Source organism: Amphiura filiformis, chromosome 5 (assembly GCF_039555335.1).
Source record: "Amphiura filiformis chromosome 5, Afil_fr2py, whole genome shotgun sequence".
Classification (NCBI taxonomy): Eukaryota; Metazoa; Echinodermata; class Ophiuroidea; order Amphilepidida; family Amphiuridae; genus Amphiura; species Amphiura filiformis.
The window spans coordinates 67,920,723-67,941,863 of record NC_092632.1 but is presented as its reverse complement, the minus strand read 5'-3'; the positions used below and the strand labels follow the sequence as shown (position 1 = coordinate 67,941,863).

At 36.5% G+C, this 21,141-nt stretch overlaps 1 protein-coding gene across 1 annotated transcript in view; it reads right to left on the bottom strand.

Moving 5' to 3' along the window:
- The window catches only part of LOC140151949 (polypeptide N-acetylgalactosaminyltransferase 16-like), a 274,100-nt gene extending 254,657 nt beyond the window's left edge, over positions 1-19,443 (bottom strand). Inside the window, 1 exon segment of the mRNA XM_072174254.1 lies at positions 19,234-19,443. Within this exon segment, the coding sequence (XP_072030355.1) occupies positions 19,234-19,338 (105 nt within the window). The 5' untranslated portion in view covers positions 19,339-19,443.
- Between the last annotated feature and the right edge of the window lie 1,698 nt (positions 19,444-21,141).

The window sequence follows — 21,141 nt, the reverse complement described above, 5'->3', positions numbered from 1 at the left end:
ATAAAAGTGCAGTAGTTGTATAGTCCTTGCCCCTATAATATACATATCTTACTTGTCACCAATGCGCTATACTTTTTGAGAAAAATGTAAAACTAGGCACAAAATTGGCCAGGGGTGTAGTACCCCCTTAAGGTACCAGTTATTTACCGTGTAAATCCTAAACAAAGGCAGATGTGTCATAATTAGAACCAACAGCCAATAACTGCAGCTTTATTATAGCTCATATTTAAGACCACATTCATTAAAATCGGTCAAGAAAGACACAATGATCCAAAAACCAAAGGAAGATGCAAATTCAAAAGTTACAGTTTTGATCCATTGCATGCCCTATTGATTTACACAAAACGTTCTCGTAATAGAACTAGTGCCATGCTTCCATTGACTGAATAGCACGTTGAAACTAGCGCCGTGCTTTCCATTGCTTCGAACATAAGAGTGCAACTTTTGATTTGGTTTTTTTTTATTTCGTTAGATCACCGTTTCTTTATTTCTCAACCAATTTCAACAAATGAGGTCTTAAATCAGAGCTAAAGGGTACAGATACTGAATGCTTGTTTTAATTTTGACATATTTATCTTCGTTTAGAATATACAGGAATGAACATAACTGGTACCTTAAATTTGTGCACTGTATGTAGATCTGTGTCAAAATTGGTCTAATATTATGAAGAAAAACACAGCAATCCTCTCTATAAATTATAATGATACTAGTAGTTTCTTCAAGCAAATACAGAGACTCTATGCACAGTCTATGTATTTTTGAATCTTTGCACATTTTCTAGCCTAAAGGTAGTTCAATATTTCTAATGCTAACCTGGCAAGGGTTCAAAGCCTTCAGTGTCAATTGCATGGCCATGTCAGTGAACAGATATATTGATAGATAGATAGATAGATAGACAAGACACAGACTTTATATTTTAAAACATGCAAACAGTAATGACACCTGTATAGACTAGACAAGAGTTGTTTGAATTGATTAAAGATTAACACTTGCTACCCTATTGAACATGTTGAAATACTGTAACATAGTGGTTGTTCAAAGCCAATGGCCAGGAGGCAGCTTCCCCCACCCCTGTGGGACAGCTTGTCACCCTCTTGATGGACCTCCCTGTGGGATATTGGGATTTAATATAGTGGGATGAAACATGAAATTATATTTTTGACCAATTACGTCAACCCCCCCCCCCTTGAAAGTTGCCTTGCCAACCCCTGCCTAATCAAATTATGGCCCGGAGGGGAGGGGGTTCTGTCTAGTTGAAGGTGTATACGGGATTTAGGGTGGCTTTTCAGCGATTTTGGTAAATTGATAGGTGGGTTTTCAGTGAAGACCAATGTGCCCAATTGGGTGCATTTGGGATAAAGTGCCCTTAAAAGCACAAAATTTGGGCAAATTTGAGCGCTTTTTGTTTAAATTTGGTATACTGATTGGTTGCAAAATATCAAAAAGTAGGTATAAAGAAAGTCGGCATCCAAAAGTCTGCTTGGCACATACCCGTACAAATTTGTTTTTGATAAATTTATCAACATAATTACTACTATCACACAAACAACTAACCGTGCAGTCTGTGGCCCTCACAGACTTGGCTAGCAGAGAACATTCCTGGAACAATTTTGCTAACAGTAACAAATTTTGAGAAAAAAAATTAACTGTTTTAAAAAAAAAATGACAGTCAAAATGAATCCACTTTGGCCACAAAACAGCAGTTTATTCTTACAATTTAATGTAAATTAATGCAAAATCTGGGTCAGTCACACATAGAACAGGGTTTTTTTTTTTTTTTTTTTTAAATTTTGATCAATCATGATCAGAACATCTCTACTACCGCTAGAATACTTTGATCAGAATGATACCATGCAGGTCTATTTCAAATTTTAACAGACACAAACATGTGCAAACCAGACTTCCTATTCATGCAGACACCCTTCAAGTCTCACCTGATGTGACCCTACTAATTGAATCATCCCTTCATTCATCATATTACCTGTTCTTTGTATTGAAATCAATTAACATCATTTCATGGATGATTTCATCAGGGAACTTGACCTTGTTTTATACTCATGAGCTAATTACACTTATGACATAACTGCAATCATTTATTGCCTTATAATATTAAGTTGTGGATGTCAGGTAGTTATGGGGTGATGAAAGCGTTAAATGTCTCTTGACGCCTGTCACATGACCTTTATGAGATTGACCTATATATTCACAAAGCATTGTTTTGATCATCCACAACATGCTCATCTATCAGGGCACAGTTCTTTAACCCCAATACATCTGTACATACATCGAATGACCTTTGAAAATTTGAATACAAAAACTCATACTCTGCAACTTGAGGTCAAATTTTGCACTATGATTATTTAATTGAGGTTATTGGACTATGCCACTGGAATGAGGCCATTGTGGTCCATAGTGGCCTGTGAAATGTAAGGCTTCAATCTTCTCATGTTTTGTTTGAAACTTTTCCAAAAATGCAATTTTGCATACTGGATAAAGCGACAAACAAATGCAATAACTCACAAGGATAAAATATATTTGTCAGTACATGTACATGAAACATGAAATTCTTAAAATATAGCATACAAAAAGACAGTTCATGCAAATATTTACTTTTCAGAGATGGACCAATTGAACAAGACAAATAGATTTATTATTGGTTCATATAAACAGTGACATTCTCAGATGTTTGAGGTGGTCTCAACCATGAGGCATAGGAGAGTGAAGTCTGATGTATACTCCACTTCGCGACCGCGATTTCGCAGGCCGCGAAGTAATTTGAGCTGAAATTTTACGACTTCCGCGAAGGAAATTCCTTCACAGAGCAAGTTCTTCGCTTCGCGGAGAGTTGGATTTGGTTCAACTTTTGGGGGGTAGGCCAGCAAGTTTCTATATGAAAGCACAGAGCGGGCAACAATTCTTTTGCGATACTCTGCGATATTTTGATGAAGTATACATGAATGCCTTAATGAATAATTTTTTCATCACAGCTTCTCGCGAAGTGGCGAAGTGGAGTATACATTGGACTTTATGCATATTTGCAATTACTTTCAAAATTTCAGTATTTGTCCAATTCTTGACAATTTTACCTAAATTTTGCTGATACTTTGCTGATTTACTGACAACATTTTGAAAAACACCCCATCTCTAAAACAGTTTTCTGAAAGTTATAATAAAATACCTACAAAAGCACCCCAAAGCTGCCACACATCCCATATCCCTGTAAAGTGTGCTGAGGCTTGTGTCTATAAATCACTGCGCTTCTTTTTTTTCCCCCACATTTGCACTATACTGCAGTCATTAACACCCGAGATACGTTTTGTTTAAATGGTTTGAACACAAACGTGGTGAATTGTGGTAACCACACCGAAAGTAATTGTTATACACGTTTTTGCTTCTCATACCAAAACCGCTGGAGCAACATCACATATCAAAGTTTGGAATCAAGATATGGACAAATCAGACCGCACCCTTTAAGCAAACTGTTGCTTTGTTGCCAAACTGTACCCATGTGATATGTCAACTCGCAGGTGAAACAAAATATGAAACAAAACTAATCAAGTTATCCAATAACCTGCTATGTAAACCTCTCACGCAGCAAGTGTCCTGAAACTAGACAGTACGATACCGCACCGTTGTTATGATAGCTGCATGTTAACCTGAAAAGTTGCACTACTTGCAACAACATAAACGCTCTATGTGCGACCTAGTAGAATAGCTCAAAATGCGTCATTTGTCTAGTACGATCAATTTCCTTTCTCCATTCCAAGTTTTTGCACTTTTAACAGGTTACAATATATGCTACAAATCCCAACAAGTTATAAATTTGATGAGCTATACAAATAGTTTCAGGTTGACAATTATTGATACATAAAAAAAGGATGCTTTTTGGGTGCATCTGAAATGAATATCAGTGATATCCAACTCATTTTGGCTGACATCATCATAAAAAACTCAGGCGACCAGGCCCGTACGCAGAATTTTTTTGGGGGGAGGGGGTGCTGATTTTGAAAAAGTAGACCTTTTTTCCAGGGGGGGCAATTTTGTGAAAAGTAGACTTTCTTCCCAAAATTTTGACGTTTTTGACCAAATGACCATGAAGGCAAATTGTGCTATTTTGGGACTTTCACTTTTGCAAATTTGGGGGGCACCCCCTGCGTACGGGCCTGCAGGTGACTGTTTCTGACAACAGGTCAGTGCAAGAACATTGTAAGTGATGTTTTGGGCAAAATTGAGTTATTGATGGATTATGAAAATGTATATAGGTAAATGAAAATTATAATAAAATAGTTAAGAAGTTAAATATAATAATAAAAGAATTGAAACAGAACATATGGTTTTTCTGTAAAATGACTTAAATAGCTTTAAATGCAGATACAACGTTTCTGCCCTGACAAGTTACTGTACATGTACCTGCCCATCTGAACAACCAAATCCAACAGGAGTCTTACTGTAAAGTATGATATTTTCATGCATGGCATTAAAATTTCGCATATTGGAGAGAACCCATGTTTCTGCGACATGAAATGTTTGTGACTTTGTACATTTCTTATAGTGTCTATAGGAAGAAAATATATTTGGATGCATCAAAATTTCGCGAATCAACTGCATTCGCAAAATTTTATGACTTTTCGTAATACTATGATCCCTATCTATAGTGGGCTATTCCATTAAACGTTCATACTCCCCGTTCATACTAACCCTAGCTCACTCTCCCTCACTCTGTGTAAGATTCAGGCAGAATCTTTTTACAGACACTGTATGGAATTCAAATGGAGTTGCTATATGTGTTCATTCCATTTGAAATTCATACTCCCCCTGTGGAAGATATTTCCAAAATCTTCCACAGGGGAGTGCAGATTTTAAATGGAATAGCTCGTATCCCATCTTAACACCTTATCATCAATCTATCACATCACATTCCCAACACATCACATCATATCTTACACCATCCAAGAAGAAGACAGAATGTTTTTGAAACCCGAGTCCTTACTGTTCTCAGCCTATGGCGATTAAATCCATTATCGGTTCATTTTAGGATGTTACGTTTAATGCCCAGATTGTACGAGATGTTCCCATGAAATTATGGCGTTGTTCTGCTCCTTTCGTCCATTTTAAAACATTTTAATGCAACTCACATGCTACAATGTAGTATCCTTCTAGGCATTTGTGCTGTATTCTGTAATGCACCATTTCTATGTTCCCTGAATCTTATATGGCCCTGATGACATTTCGCTTGCATCAATTTTGAAATGGAAAGAAAGAGACAGTTCACAAACTTTCATCCATGATAGGTGTTGAATTAGAGGTTAATAACTGCACATCGGTTATTTGGAGGGCATTGTGAAAAATCTAAACATTTTGCCTTTGGAACGGATGACATTCCGAGGTCCAGAGCAAAATGTTTAGATTTTTCACAATGCCCGACATATTACCGATGCAAAGTTATTAACCTCATTCATAACCGTCACTTTCATCTCTTCACTTTACAAAATAACACACAAGTTTCCTCAAAAAATAAACAATTTTTACGTTTTGCCTTTCCAAAAATCGATCGTGCTAAAACGGAACAAAAGTGCGAATCACAATCTGTGCATATATGGTAGCGCGCAATCCAAATACGGTGACCAGCGCTCTCGCAATTTGTTTGACGCACAACATGGTGCCCGCGAAGGTTACTAATATTTACGCTGATGGCGCGGCGGTCCACTGTTGTTTATTAGTGACCGCGTTCAGCATTTGCATTTTGCCAAATTAATATAAATGATTGGATCGCATGTATCGCGTATATTAATGAGGTTATGAATTTAAGTCTCATTAATTGACAAATCGACTGCTCAGTACCAGAAGTGGGTAAGTGCAATAGCTGCCCTGTGAACATTTGCCAATTTTCACACAGTATACTGTAATCATCTATACATGGTGGCTACACATGGCAGCTATTGCACTTACCCACTTCTGGCACTGAGCAGTCGAAATGCAAAATGTTCTTGTCTCTTTTATCCTCCAAATACAAATTGACACTTCAAAATTTTAGGACACAAAAGGTATGTGCTTTTACCTTTTAATGACAATGATATCTACACTGTCAGCTGTAGCAGCGGCGTAGCCAAGGGGGGGGGCAAGCAGCTGCCCCCTGTGAAAAGTCTTGCCCCCCCCACCCCGTGGGATGGTGACCGCCCGACATTTAAGACTTTTTTGTGTTTCTGACCAAATTTACATTATATTTTGCCATTTTAACCTAAAAAGTGCCAATTTTTGCGCGCTTCGCGCGAATCTATTCACTTTCTGTACCATGTTTCACCAGTTTAGCTTCAATATGGCACAATTTTTAATTGATTTTGTCGCCAAAAGGTGCCCCCTTAAAATTTGTCTTGCCCCCCTTTGCCCCCCCGCTGAAACAGTGCTGGCTACGCCACTGAGCTGTAGTACGGTTGAAAATAATAAATAGATCTAGCTGGGTCTGCCATTATATATCAAGGTGTTAGCTGGCCTGGAGAGCCCACTCAAAGAATTTTGGTTCCCTTTGCTCGCCAAACTTGGTGAACTCATATTTTGCTAGGTTCTGATCACTCCAAGCAAGAGACAGACAACCTGACCTGATTTAAGGATACGATACACGATTTACCGACAAGTGACTCATTTCGGAATGCGATCATGAATTTTGAAAAAAAAAGTTTCCACAGGCTTTGATGGGACTCGAACCAACGATTCCAAACGTCGTTGATTATCAGTCCCGGTCTTGACCGCTCGGCCACGGAGGCAGATGAACAGAAGAGTGTAATAATAAAATATAAATCTCAATATTATCTCATAATGCCATCTTTAGCCTTTTGTTTGGAACGTTTGGAAAAGGTCTCAAACAAATAATAAAGACACTGATATGATGATGAAATTGCATAAGTCTGGGAATATCTGTGTCGCAATGTTTTGTTTTGATTTTAGGAATTTGACCATAAAATTTAAGACGTTCATGAAATCAACAAAAGATATTTCAGCAGTATATGGCCTAATTCTTTCTCTAGAGTGTTTTGAACATGTATGTGAAATAGTTTCAACAATGGTTTGCTGCATAATGGTAAAAACAGCCTTGACCTGAAAAAGGGCAAGAGGTGCCATATTTACGGATTCAGGCTAAATTCAAAATTGGTATAAAACGTTTGGTTTTTGATCGATTACAAAAATTCATTTTTGTCATTAAAAGAAATTGTGTCTGGCGTGAATTACACTACAGTTTTTATTCCTAGGGCTCTTTGATTTCTTCAAATATTTTTTTATAATGATGGAGTGAATCCCCTGGCCCTCTATAATTACGTACAAAAGATCGCCTCCCCTTAAAAAGATTGCCACTATGATGACAGCCCATGCCATTCTTCCTTTGTTCGCCCCAGATAGTGACACTTGTCCCTCCCTTCATTTTCCATTTCTTGAAATGGAAATTCATATTGCTGCTATAACTAATCGATAATTAATTTTAACCAACAACATTTTACCTATCTAAATTTGAGAATTTTGCTCTAGGATTTATATGGTGATGTCATCAATGTGTTATATCTTGGAAGGCCGGAAATCAGGCTGCAATATAAGGACCTGTCCATATGTCTGCAGGCTTGACCATCTAATTCATCTGCCTGCTAGACACTTGATTATCAGATGACCCTTCCCCTACCTTAAAGTCTGCTTGGTCGCTGACTGTCTGGACCATGTCTCAACTGACCATTTCGAGACATCTTGACGATACCGTATTGAACTGAATCAATTCCTATACAATGTACATAAGTGATACATGGTGTATCGAGGTGGAAACTTGAATTTTTGACACCTACATGTAAAAGATGGTTTAACCATCACTCTCACTCAAAAGACCCCTCAATCCCCCTCCCACTTTTTAGATTCTTGAGCGTACTGGGTAAAAAAAATTGGGTCAACAATTAACAACTTCTTTTGGAAAAATATATTTCTGTCAGTACATATACAAGTTGTGCCCCCGGGTTGTGCCCCACCTCAACTTCCAGCCCCTGGAAGTCAAATTTGAGTACTGAGTACTACAAAATACTACAAACAACTTCACTGCGTGTGCGTACATCCCTCAGTGACATATACTTATAGGCATGCTTTCGTTGGCCTGGCCAGCCGTAGACCTGTGGCTAAGTGTCGGCGAGCTAGTGCTTGACATGCTAGGGGTCTTGGGTTTGTATCCCACCAGAGCAAACAAAGTCTCGCCTTTCCAGTGGCCAAAACACCCTTCGGGCATTAGGATTAAGGGATCTAGAATGAGTGTTTATGGCGTTTCAACAGTATTTTTTGTGGGACATGAGAGCACCTCAGACGTATCGAATTGCATTCTGAAAAAAAAAAAATGTCTTTCTGATATCAAATAGTTTTCATTTTTTGAAATTCACGATATAGGCCTAATACAAATTTTATGACAAATTATTAAAATGATATTTTTCACATTTTTGATATATAACAGTCCTCGAAATAAATTTTATAAATCTAATGATATATTCTTAAAGTGTATGTAGCTGGGAGGAAAAGCCGACGATCAATTGAAAATTTTGACCTTTTATATTGAAGATATGGATTTTTTCCCAAAAGACCTATTTGTTTTTGGTGTTTTGGGGAAAAAATCCATATCTTCAATACAGAAGGTCAAAATTTTCAATTGATCGTCGGCTTTTCATCCCACCTACATACACTTTAAGTATAAATCATCAGATTTATAAAGTTTACTTCAAGTACTGTTAAATATCAAAATATCAATTTTTAATGATTTGCCATAAAATGTGTATTACATTGCTAATTTAAAAAAATCAAAATTATTTGATATCAGAAGGCCATTCTTCGTATTCAGAATGCAATTGATATGTCTGATGTGCTCTAATGTCCCACAATAAATACTGTCCAAACGCTCATACCCTCCGCCCTTCCCTTAATGTGTATACATAATATTTTATGACAAATTATTAAAATGATATTTTTCAAATTTTTGATATATAACAGTCCTCGAAATAAATTTTATAAATCTAATGATATATTCTTAAAGTGTATGTAGCTGGGAGGAAAAGCCGACGATCAATTGAAAATTTTGACCTTTTATATTGAAGATATGGATTTTTTTCCCAAAAAGACCTATTTGTTTTTGGTGTTTTGGGGAAAAAAATCCATATCTTCAATATGAAAGGTCAAAATTTTCAATTGATCGTCGGCTTTTCATCCCACCTACATACACTTTAAGTATAAATCATCAGATTTATACAGTTTACTTCAAGTACTGTTAAATATCAAAATATCAATTTTTAATGATTTGCCATAAAATGTGTATTACATTGCTAATTTTAAAAATCAAAATTATTTGATATCAGAAGGCCATTCTTCGTATTCAGAATGCAATTCGATATGTCTGATGTGCTCTAATTTCCCACAATAAATACTGTCCAAACGTTCATACCCCTCCGCCCTTCCCTTAATGTGTATACATGTATAATATTGGAAAGTTAATAAAGTAGCTTGGTATGGGATCAGTCATCACGTGTATGTTTGCTTTGAAGATGGGTGCGTTGCAGCTAATTAGTTACATTGTTTGGATAGTCTGATGGTATAGAATATGAAGATCATCATAAACTTTTATCTCTATGCTGTCAGCAGCATATTTTGTATTGAGGATGCCAGAAATAACTTAGCAATGCTTAGTGGTGTAGCAAAGTTATACACAGAGGAGGCCAGACGGGGAACCGTTATTGTGTGTGTGAATTTGATTTTTCGAATTTTTTCTTTGTTTTAAAAATATGGGTCCAAAAAGATCATATATTGACATACGTCATCATGCCCATGAAAGGACCCCGTTATTTTTGGCAAATCCTACACCAAATTACCCCATTTTTTTCAGTAGCCTACACTGAATCCCCTTTGAACAATAAGTCCTCAAAATTGAAATTTTGGCGCGCTTTGCACGCATTTTGAAAAAAATAAATGAGTTTTGTTAATTTTTTACTGTAAAATTGGGTAAAAAGCTATTTTTGATTGTTAATTTTGGGCGCTCCCACATACAAAATCACCCCATTTTTGACATTGCCAACACCGAATGACCCCCTTTTTTCTGAAGATTTCTACACTGATAGACCCCTAGTTTCGTACGCTGGTGGGCACAGGTACTGCATGTACATGTACGCCACTTTCATATTCGAAAGTGCCCCCGGCTGTTTCAACATCATTTAGTAAGTCTTAGATTCCTACAAAAGGATCATTGGATCAACCTCATCAATAAACATGCTAAATGGTTTGATATTATTATGGTCACAGCAATCAAATCAAATCAATGGTCATTAAATGTACGCAGGCATGTAAAACCCACCATTATATTCACGCTGAATTCAAATCGATACAATTTACTGCAGAAATGAAAATGAACACTTGTCATACTGAGACCAAAATACTCGGTCGGTCAATCGTACCAAATGAGGTGCCAAAATTACCATTAACATTTTCTTTCTCCTTGTATTTTCAAATACCAAATACAATTAATCATTTTCAAGTTGTAAGCGTATATATAATGGCCAGGTTAATGTTTGTGAGGTCTTTAAGGTGGTACTACACTACACCCCCTGATAAATTTTGTCTAATTTTGCATTTTTCTCAAAAATTAACTACATATTGGTAACAAAAGTTACATATATTATAGAGGCAATGAATCCAATTACTTCACTGCAATTTCAGTGATTTAAGACAAGTGGTTCATTAGGCCAAATAAAAAAATAAACATGTTTCACGCCCCTCCCGCTTCCTTTTTGAGGTTTTCTCAATAATTTTTATTTTTGAAATTCAGTTATAACTTTTCAAAAAATATGTCTAGGAAGTTGGGATGCTTTCTATAGCCTTGTTAAGATACAAGAAACATTTTAGGAAGGTTTTGTGATCATTAGAGGGGGTGTAACTCTCAGAACAACAAATAAAAAAGGGCCTCCTCCTTTTTCCAGGCATTATTGTATGTATGGATTGTACGCTAAAACAGCTCTAAGTATGGGTATTTACACCAATTTTATGATAAAAATAGAAAATAAAAGCCCCCTCTTCCTCCTTTTTTTTCGAAAACCCGGACGTGAAACATGTTTTATTTTTTACTTAGCCTTATATATTAAGAAATGAGGTACATTCTAGCGGTACCTCTTTTCAATAATGTACGGCTTGTCCTGAGTCACTGAAATTCCAGTGTGCATGTAGTAACTGGATTCCTTGCCCCTATAACTTTTGTTATAGTAGTGTATTATTATTTTTTGACAAAAATACAAAAATAGTCACAAATTTATCAAGGGGTGTAGTACCACCTTAAGGTTAGACACCAGGGTTAGACATTAAGCATTTTTATGAAAAGACTATACTATAAAATGGACAAAATGACATGTGTATTCCCAGGGGTGTATTCAAGCTAATAGTGCCAAATCAATAATACAACAATAAAGATAACCTGGTTATTATGGAAGTTATATTTGTCAAAGCAATTATTTATTCAGACATTGATTGCCTATGTTTACAATGCATTGCTTTCCATATTTGTTCATCTCCTAATTCCTATATAGAAATACACAAGCAATTGATTGAAGTGGAAGCAGCCATAGCATCAAGTATTATCATTAAGAAGCTTAATGTCTGAGTCTGTATGGTGTAGTATTTGCTGAACCCTTTACCTTAAGGGATCTGGAATGAGCGTTTTAAGCGTTTCCACAGTATTTTTTGTGGGACATGAGAGCACATCAGACATATCGAATTACATTCTGAATATGAAGAATGTCTTTCTGATATCAAATAATTTTAATTTTTTGAAATTCACAAATTTTATGACAAATTATTAAAATTTGATATTTTTCACATTTTTGATATATAACAGTCCTCGAAGTAAATTTTATAAATCTAATGATATATTTTAAAGTGTATGTAGTTGAGGAAAAGCCGACAATCAATTGAAAATTTTGACTTTTGATATTGAAGATATGAATTTTTTCCCCAAAAAGACCTAATTTTTTTTTTGGTGTTTTAGGAAAAAAATCCATATCTTCAATACGAAAGATCAAAATTTTCAATTGATCGTCTGCTTTTCATCCCACCTACATACACTTTAATTATAAATGTGATGATTTATAAGGTTTACTTCCGAGTACTGTTAAATATCAAAAATATCAATTTTTAATCATTTGCCATAAAAATTGTATTACATTGCGAATTTCAAAAAATCAAAATTAATTTGATATCAGAAGGACATTCTTCATATTCAGAATGCAATTTGATATGTCTGATGTGCTCTAATGTCCCATAATAAATACTGTCCAAACGTTCATACCCCATCCCTTAAATATGTGGGAATTGATTTGAATTGCCCTGAAGAACTCCAAATCTAGCAGATTACCACATCTACCAGCGGACTGCGCTATTACCAGTGCATATACGTCTAGCCCTCTTCTTTTGTTCCATTATCTATTGTATTTCTTTTGTTCAAAGTCTGGTCAACTGTCGATTATATCAAGTAATGTGGACAGGTCAAGATAATCTGGACAGGTCAAGATAATCTGGACAGGTCAAGATAATCTTGGTCAGGTCAAGATAATCTTGGTCAGGTCAATAAATTTTGAACAAGAGAAGTACATGTTCATATTTAGAAACACTGGCCACATTATTTGACTTTTTGGACATTTCAACAAACTTAAAATGCATCAAAGTTTAATATATTTTACACGATCAGCATAAATTATTAAGCAAGTTTATGCATATTAGATTTAAATGAAGATGGTAAACAATACTTGTGTGTATTGAATGACACCAAGAACACCTTTATTGAATAATGCAAATTAGTTTGTATTATGTCTTAAAGCCTGTATAATTAGGACGAGGATGTCAATCTACCTTTGTCCCCCTCTCCCAACTAACGCAGATTCCGACAAAGTAGGTAACAAAACAAGAGCCATGAGGTCTTACAAATTAAGTTCAACCAAGGATATTTTGCACCTAAAATGCAGTACATTACAGGCCACAAGACTAGATGTAGAAAAACTACAACAATCATGCCTAACCCCAACCAATAAAGGTCGAGGAAGGTACCCAGGAATATGCGTTGATTTGGTTCAGGATATTTGTTCTATAAGTATATTAAAGATAAATATAAATTCTATGGTGTTAAATGAGTTACCGCCATGTCTAGGTAAAACACACCCACTTTGACCTTTGAACTATTTACATATTCATTATTAATATTACGAATATGTATAATCGAGTGGGACATGACCACAAGTGAATTGAATAGAATCTCCGGTTAAAATCAATGCTGTATTGATTTGATTAAATCACTTTCAATTGACACTAGATAAGACTCAGAGACTCAAACGCAGGACACACGGGAAGAATATTACACTGTCTCGGTGTGTTTTATTTTTGGAAAACCCTAAACTTACACAAGATAATCATATCAGCTTTTCCAGTTTGTCTTTTGGAAAATGAATAAACCATAACAATAAATTCGTTTATTTTGGCTCATCAGTATATGTAAGATAAGCGGTTCAAAACAGACCATTACCATAGATAATCGATTGTCTTGTTGAGGTATGGTTACATCTTCGGGTCTCGCCCGAGCCACTTAACATGCTCACCATACCTCAACAAGACACCGATTATCTATGGTAATGGTCTGTTTCTCACCCTTTATCTACTACATACATCTTGCTCAGTTAAGTTTCTATTGATCTGTATGGCCTGGATAACCTGCTAGGCCAATGTTGTGAACTTTTCCGACACACTCAAACCCTGCTCAAACTATTGATTCAATAATAGATTTCCATTCCTCCAACCTACATATAGTAAGCACGTTCCCTTATACAAGCCAAGGCAGAAATGAAAGGCATTATGATAATTGATATGCCTTTTCTTAAATTTCAAACCTTTCCTAAGTAATCTCGGACAAAATAACCCATTGGTTTCTTATGAACCATAAATACTTTCTACTGAGCAAACGGTTGCGGGTGAATTTGAGTGAATTCGGGGTGATGCAAGGAATATGTGTTAACAGCCCCAGCAGAAACAGATCGGGTGAAGGTGAATGCGAAATGACACCCCCTGTTAGAACTCTTGCCCCCCCCCCTGTTGCCCACAGTAAAAACCCAGAATTGCCACTTTTTGCAGCAATTTTGCACAAAATAGGTTGATTTAGCCCTCCTGAAATTCACTTGCCCCCCCCCCCAAAAAAAATAAAATTCATGTGTTTTACTTATTTTCCCGGCATCAAGTTCATACCACAGGCTTTTTTCTTTTTCAATTTTTTGATCCTTGATGTGTTTCGTGTTTCTCCTCTGTTAGATACAGCAATTAATACCTACTTTTTCATTAAAGCCATATTATAACATTTTCAAACAAAATAGATTAGCATTTATTTGCCATATAAAATGTTAGCGTTTACTGTCAGATATATCCCTTTATTTTTGAGCCGAACAACTACAGCAAAGCAAAGAAAATTGAATTTACTACCAGCGCACATGTCGCCAATACGTACCACTCCTTCGGTCATGTTGTGGTACGACCCTTTGTTGTGTATATCACCGTCCCACGCCGCGTGTAACGTACTGTGTGTTATGAACATCGTGTATGCGTTCGACTAATAATTCCATCGTAATAATAAAGCGCAGAATCCAGTGTTTTATTCAAAATCTCGGATTTTGACAAAACTACAGCACCGTGAGTCTTGATTTTTGCAGGGTATATTGGTTTAATAAAGTACAATTTAATCGTGTAAAAAAGGAATTTTAAAAATTCAGTGAGGGCGTCTTCCTCAGCAAATGTTATAATATGGCTTTAATGTCAATCAGGAATCAAATATTTGACGAATTCTGGAAGAAAAGTGACTAGATGCAAAGCAGGTTGCTTATATTGTTTATGTGTTTTATTTGTATCACTTGATTATCCCATGAATAGACAGTAAAGTGGTAAATATAACACCCTGAAATCCCTAGAAAAGGTGGTATCGTTATGTGGATGACACTTTCTGCGTAATTAAATCGTCGCATGTGGAGGAGTTTACGAACCACATAAACAGTCAGGACCCTAATATCAAGATAGAGAGTTAGGCATGATGACAGGTTTGGAATATTTTGCATCTTTTAAGTATGAGCTTGAACTGTCTTAAAATCTGGGAAGGGGTCAATAACTTAGGATTGGGTATAGATGTGCCCATACAACTGCATATGTGTGGATGAGTTTCCAAAATCATACCCAAACAATAAACCAAATTTGATGAAAAAAAGACCCATGAATAAATGGACAAACTGCAAATTCTAGCAAATTTTGATCAAAACACATTATAGAGTCTGCAAAATATTGAAGACAAATACCTGATATTTAATACTTTCTGAAAATTGCCACCCAAAATTACACCAAAAAGTCTGAGAATGCAATCACATATATGGCTGCATTTGAAGATATTTCTGGAAATTAGGAAATGCTCTAGCTGAGCATGTTTTCAATAGATTTAATTGAGTAGGGCAAAGTATACTGATCATTATTACTGCCTTTTGTTTGAAGCAAATCAGACATACAGTTTTCATAATACATCAGTTTATATTTTCTTTGTATCTTTATTGTTTTTATCAATAATCAATGTAATGAGCTAAAATGATCACATTTTCATGTAATTTTTGCCAATATTTTACTAAAAAATCCATTTATTTTGCAAATTTTTGCCTTGAAACCTGGTCCATGCTTGATAAATATAATAAAAAATATATCACATTGCCTAGCCACCCTCTAATTTGCATTATTGCATAATTAATGATCTAATTTGCATAAATGCTAAGATTCACAGAAGTTTTTTTCCAACACCTTGCATGGGTTCTGTACAAACACTAGGATCCACATCATACTCATCTATCAAGGCACAGTTCTTTAACCCCAATACATTTGCACATTCATTGAATGACCTTTGAAAATTTGGATACAAAAACTCATACTCTGAAACTTGAGGTCAAATGTTGCACTATGATTGTTTAACTGAGGTTACTGGACTATGCCATTGGGATGAGGCCATTCAGTGGTCCATAGTGAAAGGCCATAGCAGATGTAGAACTGGTTCAAAGCACTTTCAGCAATCTTGTGGTCAAGTCTGTCCACAGTAATTAACCTTATAAGCTGAGTTAATTAACAACACATTGGAAAGTCATTTTAAGAAAAATGCACATTTTTCTTACATTAGGCCAAAAAAAAAAATGTTGTGTTGCCCTCCGCGGCCGGGTCAAAATCGCGAAAATCTGGGCCCGGGTTTTTTTTTTTTTTTTTTTCTTCAAAAAAAAAAAATTCAAAAAAAAGAAAAAAAAATTTTCAATTTTTTTTTTTTAATAATTTTTTAACAAATGATTTTTTTTTTATCATACATGTACCCCAAGCCTATTCCCAGATCCATAACGTTCACTAAAAAGATTGTGCCCCAAGCCAGCACTTTAATTGGATAGTAGGACTGACTCGTTGAATCCCAACAACATGGATGTTTAGGCCCTTCACAATTGATTTTGAGTTTCCTATTTCCGCCCGCATCAAAAATTGAAAATTGCAAAATATTTAATTATTTGATTTTCTGTCATTTTCTCTGTTAAATGACATTTTTGTTACATTAATTTGCTACTTTCTTACTTTGATCATGAATCCTGAACAAACAAATAACACATATTATTAATTATCAATATATAAAAATCAACCATAATTGCAATATGATCTGCAGTGCCAAAATGTACCATGTAGGATGTTCATGTTGATATTGGGCAGTGACCACTTGTTTCAAAATGAAGAAAATAATAAGTAATAAATAACTAATAATTAAGTTATCTCATGCCTATTTTAAAATCTTTAAATAGTAAACTAAGAGTTAATTGTGAAGGGTCTTAATATTAATATTTACTTCCATAAAATATTAAACATTGGATAGATAATACAGCCAATATTAAGCATATGCCTCTCTTCACTCATGTGACTGTGAAATAGTAGTTGCTAAAAAAAAAAAAATTAAAAAAAAAAAAAAAAATCCGCCAGGTGTACTACCAGATTTTAGGCTTGGGAGGGCAACACAACAATTTTTTTTTTTGGCCTTATGTAGATGCATACTAGTCACACTCTATCACAGTGCATGTTTTATACACACACACAGTTCTGTCTATGGTTTAGGCCAATTACAATTGATTCTTAGTTTCCTGTTTCCCGCCCGCGTCCAAAGTAGAGAATTGCAAAATATTTAATTATTTTATTTATATTTTGGATTTTCTCTTTAAAAATAACTTTTAATGACTACCATTTGCTACTTTCTGACTTTGATCATATCATCTATAATCATAATGATGAATAAACATAGAACCTAATTGTACCATTACTTATGTATAAAATCAAACATAGTAGTAAAATAATTAAATGCATGCTCCTTGTCAAAATGGCTTGATGTAGGTTGCGACCACTTATTTTAAAATAAAGAAAATAAAAGATAATTAATAATTAATAATTAAAAGTCGCCTCATCCCTGGTTTTCAACCATGAAACAGGAAACTAAGAATTAATTGTGAAGGGCCTTACATTACCCAAACTTCAACTTCAGATTTGGTGAATATCCTCACTCAATGATGTCCTACATATCTAGTAGGCCTCTGCTCAAAAATCCTATCAAAAATAATGTCTTGAAACTGATTTCCCGAAAAAAAAAAACCACTGATTTTCTCCAAATGTACCGGTATGTCATATTGAGACAATTTGTTTGCAAACTGCTTGAAATTAATCCAAATTATCATGAAAATTCAAAATTCAAAAAGTTTTGAAGAAACAATGAGAAACTGCAAAAGGTAGAGCATGGCAACGGAAGTTTGAAAAGCAAGCTGAATTCGGGGGCGGAATTTTCAAGTGGAACAGGATCTTGCACATTTCTGTATATCCTGAAATACCTGTACCCCCAGACCTGGAAATCGGAATGAAAAAACATAGATTGGAAAAAACCTATGCACCTCAGATATGCAGTGTCCTCAGCCCACATTGAATGCATAGGCCTACAGCATGCGCCATTGACATTTATAACCATATTATCTGACATTGCAATCATATCAGGACATCTATCTGAGCAAAGTTCACATTTGTTTTAAAATTTTCAGACATATAAACAGCATATAAAATGATTCATGTCAACCTATACAGCTTTGATTTCAAAACAAATGTTTATTATTGTAGGGCATAGGCCTACCTGTGTGCAGTACTTGAGACGACCCAGTATCTTCATTTTTACAGGCTTAATTTCTGGGGGAAAGGCATTCCTGGGCCACCGAGCCAAGGAGGCAAAAATAACAAAATTTCCAAATCGTTCCACTGAAATCTTACTGTTAGATACGACCCCAGGGGGGGTACTTAGTACAAATGACCATATAAGGACGTGCCGCTAATATGGGTAGCATTTTTGGCCTTTTGGTATATCAATGACCCCTTTTTCTAAGCCAATTTCGGGATAAGAATGGGTCCTTTTTCAAAATTTTCAATTTTTTGAAAAATAGCCCAATTTTGCCTCAATCTAGCCAAAATTTCAAAATTTTCCCCAAAAAATTGGGAAAATTTGTAAAACTAAGACAATTTTGGTTAAATTTGGCCGCAAATTTTGACTTTTGGTATATCAATAGGTCCAAATTTCTTGAAAAATTGGTATATTTATGGGTCCACTTTCAAATTCTCAGCGGCACGTCCCTACCAAAATCAAAATTGAGTACCCCCCCCACCCCCGGATACGACTTTGCCTGGATAAATGTGTGCACTTATGGGCAAAAATTAGGACAAATGTGGCCTAAAAGCGGGACAAAAGAAAATGCACATTACAACATGGTCAATTTTGTCCTGGTATTTTGAGCCAGGGGACGGGCCAGGGGAAACTCAGTATGTCTGTGGGGGTACTCCCCGGGGGTACTCCAAAGTTGAAATGTAGGCCTATGGATTAAATAGGGACCTGCTGCCCAACTACTAGGTGCTTTTTCACAGAAAATTCCAGTTGGCCATGGGTCCATATTCTGAAAAATTATCCAAAAATGGCAAAAATGGGACAAAATGAAGGAGGGCCTTGAAAGCCTAGATTGAATGCAACTTGTCCAAAATGTCATCATTTCAGCGAGGCCGTTTTGTAAGCTTTTTATCCTAGGTCCATATGCCTACCCGTATTTTGACAGTTTCACAGTAATTTTACATTGTTGAGGGACCTACCTTGTTTGACTGATCCGGTGAACTAGCATACAGTAGTAAACAAACAAACAAAAAACTGATGATGAAAAATATGAAAGTCCTACGTCGTAATCGCATCATTCTCATCGCTCTAGCTAGCTATAAATCCAAGTTATATTCAATATTAAGTTCCTTCTATAGATAGATATTCCCGGTCGTATGGTCCACGTTCTGCAGTGTACAGAGAAAGTAAATACATACGGTGATTGATTTTAAACTGTCAGACACGAATAGTGTCGCATGCATGACACAACTGATGGTGAATGGGAAACTGCACGAGAGAGTGTGTGAATGAAAATATTGGAGGCGTGTCTTGCACAACTCGCTGACTTCCAAAATCTTTTGTGTCACATGAAAACAGTATTACAGTCAGGTTGTGGAACTAAAAGACACTGGTCCCAGGGCAATGTTTGGATGTGCGTTTGGTGCCCAGTGGCGCCCACAGTTACCAAACCCATTGGGTATGCATGGAGCAGGGGCATGGAGCAGCAGAAGAGCAGCAGTGGCATAGCCAAGGAGGCAAGGGGGAGGGGACTCCCCTTGTGAGAAGTCTTACCCCCTCTTGCCCCCGGTGAACCATTCATGTGTGAAAACGCGGAATAAGGGACCGTTCATAAACGCTTGTTAGGGGGGCCTGATGCAAAAAGGGGGGCCCTGAAAATTTTTGGCCCTCCTAAGGGGGGGGCTGAAAAAAATTGAGTTTATATGCTTTTCTAGGGTTGACCCATAATTTTCATGTCAAAAAGGGGGGGCCCTGAAATTTTCGAGGTCTGTAAAGGGGGGCCCGAAAAATGTTCGCGATTATTTTTTTTTGCATCAGGCCCCCCAACAAGTGTTTGTGAACGGTCCCTAAGGGTGGTTTTGGAGTTGGAGTAATCTCAATAAAAGGAAATAAGAAACCTTGAAATCCTCCCCCCCCCTTAGCCCAAAGTCCACTACGCGGACAGTAAGGGGTCTTTCAGTGAGCGCCTATATAAAAAGGGGGTCTTTTGGTATGAAGGCCCAAAAAGGGGGTCTTTTCGTGAGACTGGGGCAAATCATACCAAAAAAAGGGAGTCGTTCCGTTAGACTGGGAAAAATTTTGGGTCAAAATATGAACTTGAACTTGATAAACATTTTCAAAAAGTCATCAAAATTTTTTGAAAAATTTGAAGAAAGATAATGAACTTACAGCTACTTACGGTGAGAGAATAGTCAGAAATGTGTCCAAAATTCTTTAATTTGGTGACAGGAAAATAAAAAGGGGGTCTGGGTCATTGGATGAGAGGGAGTTCAGTATTTCGACAGCGCATGAGGACGCCGCCGCTATTCTTTATTCTGGATAGGCTGATGGAGTACTATAGAAGCTGAGCCTGACCAGCACAAGAGCCCTGTCGGAGTTGTCTTAGCATGAAATGTGTAGAGTATATAGGGGGCGCTGTGAAACTATTTAGATGCCTGCTGCAGCCTGAGAGATGCAGGTCTGATATTCAGGGGCTAGGCAGGGGCTAGGAGAAAAAAAAGTCACTGCCGAACTTGTGGGAAACTCAGGGAAAAGGATGATGCTGGAGGGGTCCATAGGCGTAGATCCAGGGGGGGGGGGTGGTAAATTTCCCAATATTTTGCCAGGGGGATGGTCCATACAATCATCCCCCCCCAATGTTGACGCCTGTCCATTTTTGCCCCAAATGTGTAAATTTTTGTGCGCTTCACGCGCATTTATTCCACTATATTTCATCAGTTTAACTTCAATATGGTAATCTTTTTCGCGCGCTTCGCGCGCATTTGTACCACACACTTATTATGTGGCCAAAAGGTGCTGGTTTCACTGTAGGCCTACTTCAGGAAGGTTTTTTTCCAACCCCACCCCCCCAGTGTCATCGCCTCGATATCTTCATGGCAGAAAATGCC